The sequence below is a fragment of the Somniosus microcephalus genome, chromosome 3 (genome assembly GCF_052327205.1).
Source record: "Somniosus microcephalus isolate GS21.2 chromosome 3, FLI_Smic_1.0, whole genome shotgun sequence".
Taxonomy (NCBI): Eukaryota; Metazoa; Chordata; class Chondrichthyes; order Squaliformes; family Somniosidae; genus Somniosus; species Somniosus microcephalus.
The window spans coordinates 331,783,408-331,797,045 of record NC_140989.1 but is presented as its reverse complement, the minus strand read 5'-3'; the positions used below and the strand labels follow the sequence as shown (position 1 = coordinate 331,797,045).

Genomic DNA, 13,638 nt, shown 5'->3' with positions numbered 1-13,638 from the left:
CAATGACATTTGCCAACTGTCGCGATTTAATCGCAAATCGCGAGACACCGGATTTCTCATGGAAACTCACTTCTTCTCGCCAGGCTGGGGGCCGGGAGCGGAGCAGCGGATGTGGCTGAGGCCGGGAGCGGGGGACAGTGCTGGGGTCGGGGTCGGGAGGATTCAAGAGTGGTCTACATCTGGGAAGAAAGCATTAGACTGCTAGAAATGCTGCTGAGTCAATTTGTAAAGTCGGATGTGGTAAGCAGCGCCAATTAATGATTTAAGTAACCATGGTGGATTTCCAAGATTTAACGAATAAGAAAGAAGACAAGAAGTTATGTATTGGCATTAAAGCTGAACTGTGATAGTTACTAATGGAGATTTAGCCAATGCCACACTTCAGAGGTTCTATGAAGGAGTCAGAAAGTTTTATTCTGCAGCTGTCCAGAAACTACTGAAAAAATTACCAATAACAGACAGAATTCTTCAGGCGTTGGGACAGCTACATCCAGCTAAAAAACTGGATGATGATGAAGATACAATTATTAATCTATTAACATGATTTCCATCTGTGACAAAATCTGAGGATGATAAACAAACAATCATGAATTAGTGGAACCACTTTCCGATCCAGAATGGGCAGCAAAGTTTTATCTGCTGTACCCGAAAAACAAATGGTCGGGCCTGCTAGGAACTGAAACCTTCCCAACAGCTATTGGAAATTGCTAAACACGCAGCACTCCAGCAGATGTCTTCATAACCTTAAACCGAGATGCATGGCAGCATGGTGAATAACTGGTAGGGTTCTCTAAAAGTTTTTTGTAAAGCGCTTCAGATGCAGTAATACAGGAAACTTTGGTTTATCCGGAGGTTATATGTCCGGAATACTCGATCTAACGGCAAAAATCAGGAGCCGTTTTCTATATACTTTTTTAGTTCTTGTTGCTTTTTTTCCCCCCCCAGTCAAGCACTGCAAGGTCTGTAGCTATAGCAACAGCTTCAGCTACAGACGCTTGCAGCTGCAGCCGATTGTTTTGAAGCTGTTGCTAAGCAACAGGGTTTGTTGATTCACACGGAGCTTCTCAGTTCCGTATGTTTAAACATTAACTCTGGTATGTCCGGCACTTTTGATGTTACGGCACCAGCTCGGTCCCATCAGTGCCGGATATCAGAAAGTTTCCTGTATAGTTTTTGTAAGAGCTGTGACCTGTTAGAGATTAAATAAAGCCACTAATGAGGTTGAGAAACCGAAAAATATCAACTGATTTTGATTTTTTAAGAGTTTGTCTGATTGTCTCATGATTTTTGAGACGGTGGGGTGGCACTGGCGTTACTGTATATATGCTTTAAGTGGTTGTTGCTATTGTTGTAAAATGTGCCCATGGACAAAAAACGTCACGCTCAGGAGTTCGTGGCCCGCTCAGTATAAATAAAAATTAGGGGGAACATTGCTTATCATGACGTTAAAAATTCACTTACACTTTAATGGACAAGCCCCAACTGTTTCTAGTGTGCTTATTGGCATCTAGTGGGTCAGTAGTGCAACCTCACACCCTTCATGCGGTTGAATGCCGAGTCTTTCGACTAGATAGCAGTGTAGCGAAGCTTCTAGAGGAGCAAGGCAAATCGGACAGCAACTTCCTGATTTCTGCGTTTAACTGTACATATGCAGACGCTGGGAGTTACTGTCTAATTTACTCCTTAATAATAGTGAGCGCAGATAGCCTCGCCGTTATTCCTACCGCAAAATCCGGTTCCATATAATTGTTGGGAAGAGGAAAGCAGACACAAGCCCACCACAAATAAACCTCCTCCTACCCTGTAGGAATCAGTTTTGAAAATCCCTTCTGATGGGTTGTTGGGGGGGGGCGGGGTGGGGAGACAAAAAGTACAAGATAAAAATGTAGTTCACTTCACACATTACCTCATCATTGAAGGGAACAGGTGGCACTGTGGGATCCAACTGGAACATGTCTTCACATAACAGAGCTTTCATGCACAATGCCAAGCTATCCACATCTCTGGCCAGTGGACCAATTGCCGCCTCAACTAGAAGACATTGAAGACTGCATTACTCAAAAACATCTGGAGTTGTGCCATGACAGTTTGTTTATAGCTAGGTCCAGAGTACACAGGTAACTGATCAGTTCTAGAGGGAGACTGAACAACATTATAGGACATGCGTTTTAAGACATGTTTTGTCCTCCAACTTAGAAAATAAAAATGAAAGTTTTATAGCATTGGAAACATTCTATTTTATTAAAATAAAGTCTAGAGTGAACAGGAACCAACCTACTCTTTCCTAACACCATGCTTCCCCTGGGTGGCTACACTTGCCTTTTTTCTCTTCCTTTCTTTCCCACTCTCTATCTCTTCGATTTCCTAACTAATCCATCCTTTCAAAACATTTTATTTGTCTTCTTTCCTCTTCCTTCTGGTGTCTACTCACCATTTTGGGCATGGGAGCAATTTTCCAAATACTGCGTTTTCATTGGCTGAAATGTTAGAAGAGAAGTGGCTTTTCCAGAGCTGACAGAGGAGGAGCAAATTGGGAATCAATAAACATTCAGTAGAGTCAGCAATTTGTGACTCCACTCGAGAAATATAATAGGAGCACATGTTGCACATGTACAGGTACAAGCCGGCACAGGCACGCTGGGCTGAATGGCCTCCTTCTGTGCTGTATTTTTTTTATTCGTATATGGGATGTGGGCGTCGCTGGCAAGGCTAGCATTTATTGCCCATCCCTAACTGCCTTTGAGAAGGTGGTGGTGAGCTGCCTTCTTGAACCACTGCAGTCCGTGTGGTGAAGGTACTCCCACGGTGTTGTTAAGGAGGGAGTTCCAGGATTTTGACCCAGTGACGATGAAGGATCGGCGATATACTTCTAAGTCAGGATGGTGTGTGACTTGGAGGGGAACTTGGAGGTGGTGGTGTTCCCATGCGCCTGCTGCCCTTGTCCTTCTAGATGGAAGAGGTCACAGGTTTGGGAGGTGCTGTCATGCCCAAAATGGTGAGTAGACACCAGAAGGAAGAGTTGCTGCAGTGCATCTTGTAGATGGTACACACTGCAGCCACTGTATGCTGGTGGTGGAGGGAGTGACTGTTTAAGGTGGTGGATGGGGTGCCAATCAAGCGAGCTGCTTTGTCCTAGATGGAGTCGAGCTTCTTGAGTGTTGTTGGAGCTGCACTCATCCAGGCAAGTGGAGAGTATTCCATCACACTCCTGACTTGTGCCTTGTAGATGGTGGCAAGGCTTTGGGGAGTCAGGTGAGACACTCGCCGCAGAATACCTAGCCTCTGACCTGCTCGTGTTACCACTGTATTTATGTGGCTGGCCCAGTTAAGTTTCTGGCCAATGGTGACCCCCAGGATGTTAATAGTGGGGGATTTGGTGATGGTTATACCGTTGAATATCAAGGGGAGGTGGTTAGACTCTCGCTTGTTAAAGATAGTCATTGCCTGGCACTTGTGTGGCGCGAATGTTACCTGTCACTTATCAGCCCAAGCCTGAACGTTGTCCAGATCTTGATGCATGTGGGCGTGGACTGCTCATTATCTGAGGAGTTGTGAATGGTGCTGAACACTGTGCAGTCATCAGCGAACATCCCCATTTCTGACCTTATGTTGGCGGGAAGGTCATTGATGAAGCAGCTGAAGATGGTTGGGCCTAGCACACTGCCCTGAGGAACACCTGCATGATTCTATGCTATGATTCTATGTAGATTGTCCCTTACTGCTAACAATTTCACTGGGACTATATACTAGGTTTTGAACCCATTCATAATAAATGGGCATTTCCCTTATCATAACCGTTTCTAGTGCACAGACTGTGATAGTGAGGAAGTTCAAATATCTGTCTGTACTATTCTGTCTAATTGCTGACATTCATTTTCTAAAAAATAGCTTCTTTCACTGTGTTGCGCTGTCGGTTTTACATAAAATAACCTGTAACAAAATTGGAATCCCACTTATAAATAACAGTTCTATGATTTTGTTATACATAATCTACAGAGGAAATTTCCATCCTCCAGGTGATTTGGAAACAATTTGTCCCTTTTATTAATCAGTTTTAGAGTCAGTTAATTAACATAGAAAATGGGCTTACTCTGAAAAGCAATTCTTGATATAAACATTTAGTTCCAGGCACCCAGATGTTATTCTTGGGCACCTGAAGTGCTTCATCGATTTGTGCGAAAGATCATTTTCTTCTCTTAGCTGCTGTGCTTCTACAATGCCTCGGCTGGCCTCCCAACATTTGCCTAAGTACGTTGCTGTATCAGCAAGAGACCCCTAGGGAATGCAGTCACAGCAAGGCTACCCATTCCTCCCCATTACTCTGAAATCACTCTGTTCCCTGCAGTGAGAATAAGTTGGTTTCAGAGTGCAATGCACATTGGGATTGCTCTGCTTCCTGAGTCTTTTTCATTGCGAGACCAAAAGCAGCACAGCCCAGAAGGTTTGGATGCACACTAGGGGATACACAAAATCAAAGTGTACAGGGCTCTGGTGAGACCACACCTGGAGTACTGTGCACAGTTTTGGTCTCTTTATCTGAGGAAGGATATACTTGCCTTAGAGGCGGTGCAACAAAGGTTCACTAGATTGATCCCTGGGATGAGAGGGTTGTCCTATGAGGAGAGATTAAGTAGATTGGGCCTATCCTCTCTGGCGTTTAGAAGAATGAGAGATGATCTCATTGAAACATGTGAGATTCTGAGGGGTATTGACAGGGTAGATGCTGAGAGATTGTTTCCCCTGGCTGGAGAGTCTAGAACTAAGGGGCATAGTCTCAGGATAAGGGGCCGGCCTTTTAAGACTGACATGAGGAGGAATTTCTTCACTCAGAGGGTTGTGAATCTTTGGCATTCTCTGCCCCAAAGTGCAGTGGATGCGCAGTCGTTGAGTATATTCAAGATTGAGATAGATAGATTTTTGGACTCCAGAGGAATTAAGGGATATAGGGATAGGGTAGGAAAGTGTTGAGGTTGCAGATCAGCCATGATCTTATTGAATGGTGGAGGAGGCTCAAGGGGCCATATGGCCTACTCCTGCACCTAGTTCTTATGTAAAGATGGTGACCTGGAGAGGAAACTAGGAAAATGCACAGAGCTGCACAACACTGTCCAAAATTTGGCATGAAGTTGTCCACCTCACTCAAGGATGCCGAGTGTGAGAAATAAATGCTGGTTTAATAGGTGATGCTTGTCTAAGAATCTGGTTAATGTCCAAGGTAGAGGAAGCTTTACTCAGCATCTTCTCTTAACAGATATGTGCGGCCATGGTACAATGTTAAAGTAAAAGGCAAGTAAAGTACTGGCATTTATTAGTAGAGGGATAACATACAAATAAAAAGATGCTATGTTACAGCTGTATAAAATGCTCAGAATACTGTTTGCAGTTCTGGTTAACTAATCATGGGAGGGATATTAGAATTCTTGAGTGAGTACAGAGGTGACAAGTAACTGAGATGATTTCAGGTATCTTGAATCAAAATTATGATGAAAGGTTAAGGAAGTTGGCCTTGTTCTTTTTGGAAATAATTAATAAGAACATAAGAAATAGGAACAGGATTAGGCCATTTGAGCCTGCTCTGCCATTCAACAAGATCATGGCTGATCTTCTACCTCAACTCCACCTTCCTGCACTATCCCCATATCGCTTAGTTCCCAAAAATTTATCGACATCTGTCTTGAATATACTCAACGACTGAGCCTCCACAGCTCTCGGGGTAGAGAATTCCAAAGATTCACAACCCTTTATGAGTGAAGAAATTTTTCCTCATCTCAGTCCTAAATGGCCAACCCCTTATTCAGAGATTGTGACCCCTGGTTCTAGACACCCCAGCCAGGGGAAAGATCCTCCCTGCATCTACCCTATCAAGCCCTGTAAGAATTTCTTCTAAACTCAAGGAATATAGGCCTAGTCTACTCAATCTCTCCTCAGAGGGCAATCCCCTCATCCAAGGAACCAGTCTAATGAACCTTTGTTGCACTCCATCTAAGGCAAGTATGTCTTTCCTTAGGTAAAGAGACCAGAACTGTACACAGTGCTCCAGGTGTGGCCTCACCAATGCCCTGTATAATTGTAGTAAGACTTCTTTACTCTTGTACTCTAATCCCTTTGTAACAAAAGCTAACATACATTTGCTTTCCTAATTGCTTGCTGTACCTGGACGTTAACTTTCTGTGATTCATGTACAAGGACACCCAGGTCCCTCTGACTGCAAACATTTCCCAGTCTCTCACCATTCAAAAAAAATCCTGCTTTTTTGTTTTTCCTATCAAAGTGGATAACTTCCCCACATTATATTCCACTCGCCATGTTCTTGCCCACTCAGTCAACCTGTCTATATCTCTCTGCAACCCCTTTGCGTCCTCCTCACAGCTTACTTTCCCACCTAATTTTATATCATCAGCAAACTTGGATAAGTTACACTCAGTCCCTTCATCTAAGTCATTGATATAGATTGTGAATAGCTGAGGCCCAAGCACTGATCCTTGCGGTACCCCGCTAGTTACAGCCTGCCAAGCCGAAAAAGTCCCGTTTATTCCTACTCTGTTTTCTGTCCATTAACCAATCTTCAATTCTTGCTAATATATTATCCCTAATCCCACGAGTCCTAATTTTGCGCAATAACCTCTTGTGTGGCACTTTATCAAACACTTTTTAAAAATCCAAATACATTACATCCACTGGTTCCCCTTTATCCATCCTATTAGTTACATCTTCAAAAAACTCTTAACAGATTTGTTAAACCTGATTTCCCTTTCCCAAAACCATGTTGACTCTGCCTAATAATATTACGATTTTCTAAGTGCCCTGTGACCACGTCCCTAATAATAGATTCTAGCATTTTGCCTACAACTGATGTCAGGCTAACTGGCCTATAGTTCCCCATTTTTTCTCTTCCACCTTTCTTAAATAGCGGAGTTATGTTTGCTACCTTCTAATCATTGGGGACTGTTCTAGAATCTAGGGAATTCTGGAAGATTAATACCAGTGCATCCACTATCTCTGCAGCTACCGCTTTTAAAACCCTAGGATGCAGGTCGTCAGGTCCAGGGGATTTGTCGCCACTTAATTCCATTAATTTCACCAGTACTATGTCTTTACTTATACTGATTTCTTTAAGTTCCTCATTCTCTCTAGACCCTTGGTTCCCCATTATTTCCAGAATGTTCCTTGTGTCTTCTACCGGAATTTTGCCGGCGCTCAGAGGGCAGGTTTGGAGGCGGGACCGCTGTCAAAATCGCAAAGATTGACAGTGGGTAGGAAACCCGCTGTCAACCCGCCTCCAATCAATCTTCCCAAGTGTCAGGTCCCCGATTTGCGCATGGACCCGACACCTAGTGGCGGGAAGAGGATTATAGCCACTTAACTACCTGTTAACAGGTACCGATAGTTGTTAACAGGCTCTTTTTCAATTTTGCCACTTCTGGCTGGGGTTCCCCGACGTCCGGACACCACGCCAGGTAAGTGTGGTGTGTTGAGAGTCTGCTGTAATGTTTCTGCATTGATGACAGCTGCAGAAGTGGTGTGAAGGATCCAATGGTGCACTGGTGAGTTTCAGAGGTAAGAAAATGTTGGGAAAATAATTTTAATGCATTTACACTTTTCTGTAGGTAAAAAGTTTTGAATTAGATGTCTAGTTCCACCTCATTGGGAGAACCTCTCTCACCTCTCTCACCAGTGACAGATCGCTTCTGTAACCTCACCTGCAGCTGCCATCTGTTCTAGCCTAAGGAGGGAGTCACTGGAGAGCCTGGGTGCAAGAGCTCACCTTTGTACAGTGATTGTCAGTGTTTGCAGCATCTCAATGCTGTCAAACACTGAGAAATGAGCTGTCAAAAAAAAATTGTGCATGGCCCCTTTAAGAAAACCGGCAGACGACACGTCATCAAATGATGTCATCTGACCGGCTTCCTCTTAATTGGCCAGGAAGCCTGCAGGGCGGGCTTAACAAGGTCAATCGACGTAAAATCACGTCCGTGGCCCAGATGCAGTTGGGGGCGGGTCTGGAACCCGGAAACCAGCTGACCCACTCCCAAGCCGCATCCAATGACAAAATCACGGCCAAAGTATTTGTTTAATGTCTCTACCATTTCCTTATTGCCCATTATAATTTCTCCTGTCTCTACCTCTAATGGGCCCACATTTACTTTCACTAATCTCTTCCTATTTACATACCTATAGAAACATTTACAATCTGTTTTTATGTCTCTTGCTAAGTTACTCTCATATTCTATTTTCCCTTTCTTAATCAATTCCTTGGTCCTCCTTTGCTGAATTCTAAATTCCTCCCAATCCTCAGGCTTACTACTCTTTTTGGCAACATTATAAGCCTCTTCCTTTGATCTAATACTATCTTTAACTTCTCTTGTTAGCCACGGTTGGACCACTTCTCCTGTGGGATTTTTGTGCCTTAAAGGAATGTATATTTTTTGTAAATTATGTTTTTTTTTAATGCTAGTCATTGCTTATCTACCGGCATACCTTTTAACATAGGTTCCCAATCTACCTTAGCCGACTCATACCTATGTAGTTTGCTTTGTTTAGATTTAAGACCCTAGTTTCAGACTTAACTAAATCACTTTCAAACTCAATATAAAATTCTCTCATATTATGGTCACTCTTCCCTAAAGGCCCCTTTACTACAAGGTTATTAATTAACCCTTTCTCATTGCACAATACTAGATCTAAAATAGCCTGTTCCCTAGTTGGTTCCTCAACATACCGATCGAGAAAAAAACTATCTTGTATACATTCCATGAATTCGTCCTCCACACTATTACTGCAAATTTGGTTTGCCCAGTCTATATGTAGATTAAAGTCCCCCATGATTACTGTTTTACCCGTGTTACATACGCCTCTAATTTCCTGATTTATACTCTGCCCTACATTACAACTACTGTTTGGGGGGGCCTATAAACAACTCCCACCAATGTTTTTTGCCCTTTGCTGTTTCTTAGCTCCACCCAAACTGATTCTACTTCTTCATTTTCAGAGCTAAGATCATTTCTCTCTACTGTCTTTATCCCATCCTTTAATTGCAGGGCTACCCTCCTCCTTTTCCATTTTGCCTATCACTTCTAAAAGTTAAGTATCCTGGACTATTTAATTCCCAACCTTGGTCACTTTGCAACCACATCTCCGTAATGGTTATTAGATCAAACCTATTAATTTCTATCTGCACTATTAATTCATCTATTTTGTTGCAAATGCTTCGCGCATTCCGATATAGTGCCTTTAGCTTTGACTTTTTTCTATTTTTCCCTGATGTCACTGATGCCTTATTACCTTTGTTACTCTCTGTCCCTTCCTGATCCACTCTGCTTATTTTTACCCAAAACTCTGCTCTGCTCGAGAGCCTTGACATTTCTCTTGCTGTTTTTAAATTTACTCTTTCCTGAATCCTACCATCCCTCCTCCCTCCACCCCACTTCATTAGTTTAAAGCCCTGTCTACTGCCCTAGTTATTCGATTCGCCAGGACACTGGTTCCAACTCAGTTTAAGTGGAGCCCGTCCCAACGGAACAGCTCCCACTTTCCCCAGTACTGGTGCCAGTGTCCTATGAAGCGAAACTCCCTGCCTCCCACATCTTTGAGCCACGCATTTAACCTTCTAATCTGCTTATCCCTATGCTAATTGGCGCATGGCTCAGGTAACAATCCAAAGATTAATACCTTTGAGGTTCTGCTTTTTAATTTGGACCCCAACTTCTCAAACTCTCTCAGCAGAACCTCATTCCTAGTTCTACCGATGTTGTTGGTTCCACGACAACGGGATCTTCCACTTCCCACTCCAAGTTCTTATCGAGCCGCGAGGAGATGTCTTTAACCCCATCACCGGGGCAGGCAACACAACCTTCGGAACTCCCGGTCGCAGCTGCAGAGAACAGTATCTATCCCTCTGACTATACTGTCCCCTACCACAACTACATTCTCTTTCACCCCCCCCCCCACTTGAATGGCCTCTTGCTCATCCATCCTGCAGGTTTTTCCCTCATCCACACAGGCAGCAAGAACCTCATACCTGTTGGATAAGGACAAAGGCCGAGACTCCTCCAGCACTGCACTTGGGGGGGGGGGGGGGGGGGTTCCTTTACCTGCCTGAGTTGCAGTCACACCAAACTTTGAAATGATTTAGTAGAAATGTTGAAAGGGAATTAAAGCTGTTTCAGGCAAATTGTTCACAATGATGAAAGATTCAAATACCAGGCAATATAAGGAAACAAATCGAAGGTCAGTTGGAATTTTGGTACAAAGTGCAATCAATATCTAGAATAAGTTATGAACATAAGCCATGAACATAAACAGTATGAAAATACTCAAGAAGCAATTAGATGTGTTACTGCAGAGCAAAGAAACTGCAGGACATGGTAAGCCCTACCACGTTGTAGGTGCATTTGAGATCAATCAAAAAAGATGGGCTTCTTAGGCCCAATGACCATTTTCTTTTCTTAAAACATTCTTGCTTAGGGAAAAAAACTGCCAAAACTCACCAGCTTTCTGTCCAGGAACAGATGATCGGATTCCTCTATTGCTGTATAACATATTGCCAAAACTGTTATTAAAAGAACCAGATTCCTCTTCATAAACATTACTATTACATAATGGTTCATAGCAGGGGGTAGAAATTAATTTCAAAGCAAACGCGCGCAAAAACTTAAAAACAGAATTCCTGAAGCATCCTCCACTAACTGAACGACTGGACCGAATCTTAACCCCCAGAAATGGGTGGGTTGGTGTCAGGTCGTTGGTGTCAGGTCAGAGATTAAAGTTCAAAAAATCTGAAACAGCAACTCAACCCACTTCGAACCCGTCCACTTCCAGTTTCAACGGAGGCGGGAACAGAAGCGGGCGACCAATCTGGTTGCAGGAGGTGGGTTGGTCATTTAAATATTATAATAAAGCTGCCTGCCTTCATTTCAAATGTCATTCTATTTTTAACTCATGTCAGGCAGGTTTCCCGGAGCTCAGGAAACCCGGCAGGTGAAAGGAGGCGAGAAAGGCGGAGTCCATGAGGTAAGTGCCTTAGTAGCACTGCATGTGGGCCAGGAGGAGCAGAAGTGCTTCCTCCAGGTCCAACAAGCTACCCAGTAAACCCTCCCCTCCTCCCCCTGCAATCTATATGCTCCCCCCGCAATCTATATGCTCCCCCCCTGACCATGATCTACCGCCCACCCCATCGGAACCCACCCCCCACAATTCTGCCCACCCCACCCTCCCACAATTCTGCACCACCCCCCCCCCCTTCCACACTAGACCTACCAGCTCCCAGCCCAGCTCTGCTACGGCCTTGTGCTATAGGCTTCCGCGCCTCACAGGCCTCCAGCCTGTCAATCAGGCCGGCTGTGGGCGGGAATCCAAGAGAAAGGAACGTAAAGTTGCCCGCAGTTTTCAACTGCAGGACGTTCGGGAAACCTGCTCTTCCCGAATGCAAAGCAGCCCCTCCCCACTGCACGGAACGCACCTCCAGTAAATCTACAGAATCACAGGTAGACCATTCTGTTCCCCTGTAGCAGATTAAAGATATTCTATAAACTCCATTTGTATTGTGAAGAATAATTTGGCTAGCTGTGTTTCAAGAATGTAATTATTCAGAGAGAAACTGTGAAAATTGTCAGGTGACTTTCCCCATCCCAAATGTACTATTACTGTCTGTAAAATATTACATCCTCTGTTATCCCTACAGATTGGAAAAACAATGCCTACATTGTCGCCAAAGATCTTTTCAATTGCTAAACCTAAAGAAAACATCATTAAAAAAAAATTTTTTTAATGCAGGTCGATTGTGGGTTCAACAAATATGAAAACAGACACATCAACAGAGAAGGGCCTCTCTCCACCCACTGCCATGCACAAGAGGCAGAAAGCAGCCCAGTGGTAATGCACTTTGGGGCCCCGCCACATTCTATCTTGAAGTGCTGAAGTGTGGACTTGTATGCACCATTTTCCACAAGCTCTGTTCCTGTTTCCAGCCACAAAGAAGTACTAAGTAGATACCAGGCACTTCCTATAGGGAGGGAAAATCAAAGGCAAAAATCAACGCAGGCTGTTCTTGCACGTCTTTATGGTCACCTTCAGGGCAGAACCGATAGAGGCCGAGGAGTAGGTCAACCCCACTCTCGAGCTGGGATGGTACACGAGGGCCATGAGCAAAGGGAGAAAATACCACTATTAAATTTAAAGGGACCTTGGGAAAATATTTGACAAGCTTTTTTGTTCACCTTTATTTTCAAACAAGCAACTGTAACACTATTTGTACCACAACACCATCACAGCATGCCATGATGTTTCATTTTAAAAGCATTTTGATGTCTTCACTGCAAGAAGATTAATCACCCAGTAAATACAAATCTTCCTCATACTGTAAACAATTAAAAGTAATAGGTCAGAATAGTAGTCACATTTTTATTACTTACATTATACGATTAAGCAGAACCCAGTTTTCCAATTTAGAAATCTGATAGGAAAGGAAGGAGACCACAAAACTACAATTCATTACTGCAAGAGGAGCAGAGCTATAAGAGTTATAGTTTGTGTACAGAAAAATATTGGTTTTGAATTTTCCACAAATGTTGCAAAGACCAGTAAGTCAAAGGACAACATTTTCCAAGACTCTTGAGGCCCCACTCATTGTATTTCAAACCACAAGACATTTCAAGCTCCTGGTGATGAGGATTATTAGAAAAAAATCACCCATATTAATGTGAGTGAAATTTTGGTTCGTCAAAAGCAAAAAAATAATTGATGATTTTTTTTTTTTTACCTTAATCGTTTTCCAGTTGGTTTGAAGCCACAGATTCCACAAAATGCAGCTGGCACCCGGATGCTGCCACCGACATCACTTCCAATGCCAAGGATGGAGCCGCCAGCTGCGATCAGGGCAGCCTCTCCACCAGATGAACCGCCCGGCGTCCGCTTGTTATCATGTGGGTTGAGAGTTTGCCCAAATATGGGGTTACAGCACTCGTAGCTTTGGCAAAGAACAAAATCATTACTTTTTTTAAAATCACGAATTGTTTTATATTTTCCTGCCTTTGCCCTATTTTGATCTCTTGCAACAGTCAGCGCCCCACAGCTGAGAAGGTGGGCAAGTGGCCCTTCCTAGGTTGAGCCAATTTTAATCAATAACCAGGGAATGGAGGGGATTCCCCCACAGACTGTGCTCCTTCCAAGGAAGCAGCAGGCCTCTGGTTGACTCATACCCTAACAGCATAGGTGAGATTAACAGGAGTAAAAACTAATTTGCATTAAATAAATGATTGGGAATTAATATTTATGCTCATCAAATTGAGTGATCTCAGCACGGAGAAATGGAAGATGTATCCATTTTTGACACACAATGTCAGCCTCAAGAATTCTCAGATCAGGAATAACATAGGAATCAAGGGCACAGTTCTTCCGCACTGTCCCAATCAAGACATGCCAGGCCAGGTAAAGCACAAGTGAGATGCAGAGAAAAGTTCACCTGGGGGGAGAAATTCATGTTGCCGCTGAAAATAGCCGCAACGCTAACAGGGCAAAATTGGTCTGGGGAGCATGGAGATTCCTGGCGCAGCGCTCACCTTCCATGCGACGCTGTCCTGGTGGCGTTGCTGGAGGCATCCGAGGGGAAGTTCCTGTGCAGGTACAGCTTCCCACAGCCTC

The 13,638-nt window shown here is 43.7% G+C and overlaps 1 protein-coding gene across 1 annotated transcript in view; it reads right to left on the bottom strand.

The window, feature by feature from the left end:
* faah (fatty acid amide hydrolase) overlaps positions 1 to 13,638 on the bottom strand; it is a 158,355-nt gene that overhangs the window by 33,268 nt on the left and 111,449 nt on the right. The window contains exons 6-8 of the mRNA XM_085978226.1: positions 12,758 to 13,095; positions 10,488 to 10,528; positions 1,907 to 2,031 (exon numbers count right to left, since the gene is read on the bottom strand). Of these exons, the coding sequence (XP_085834352.1) occupies positions 1,907 to 2,031; positions 10,488 to 10,528; positions 12,758 to 13,095 (504 nt within the window). The remainder of the gene's footprint in view (positions 1 to 1,906; positions 2,032 to 10,487; positions 10,529 to 12,757; positions 13,096 to 13,638) is intronic.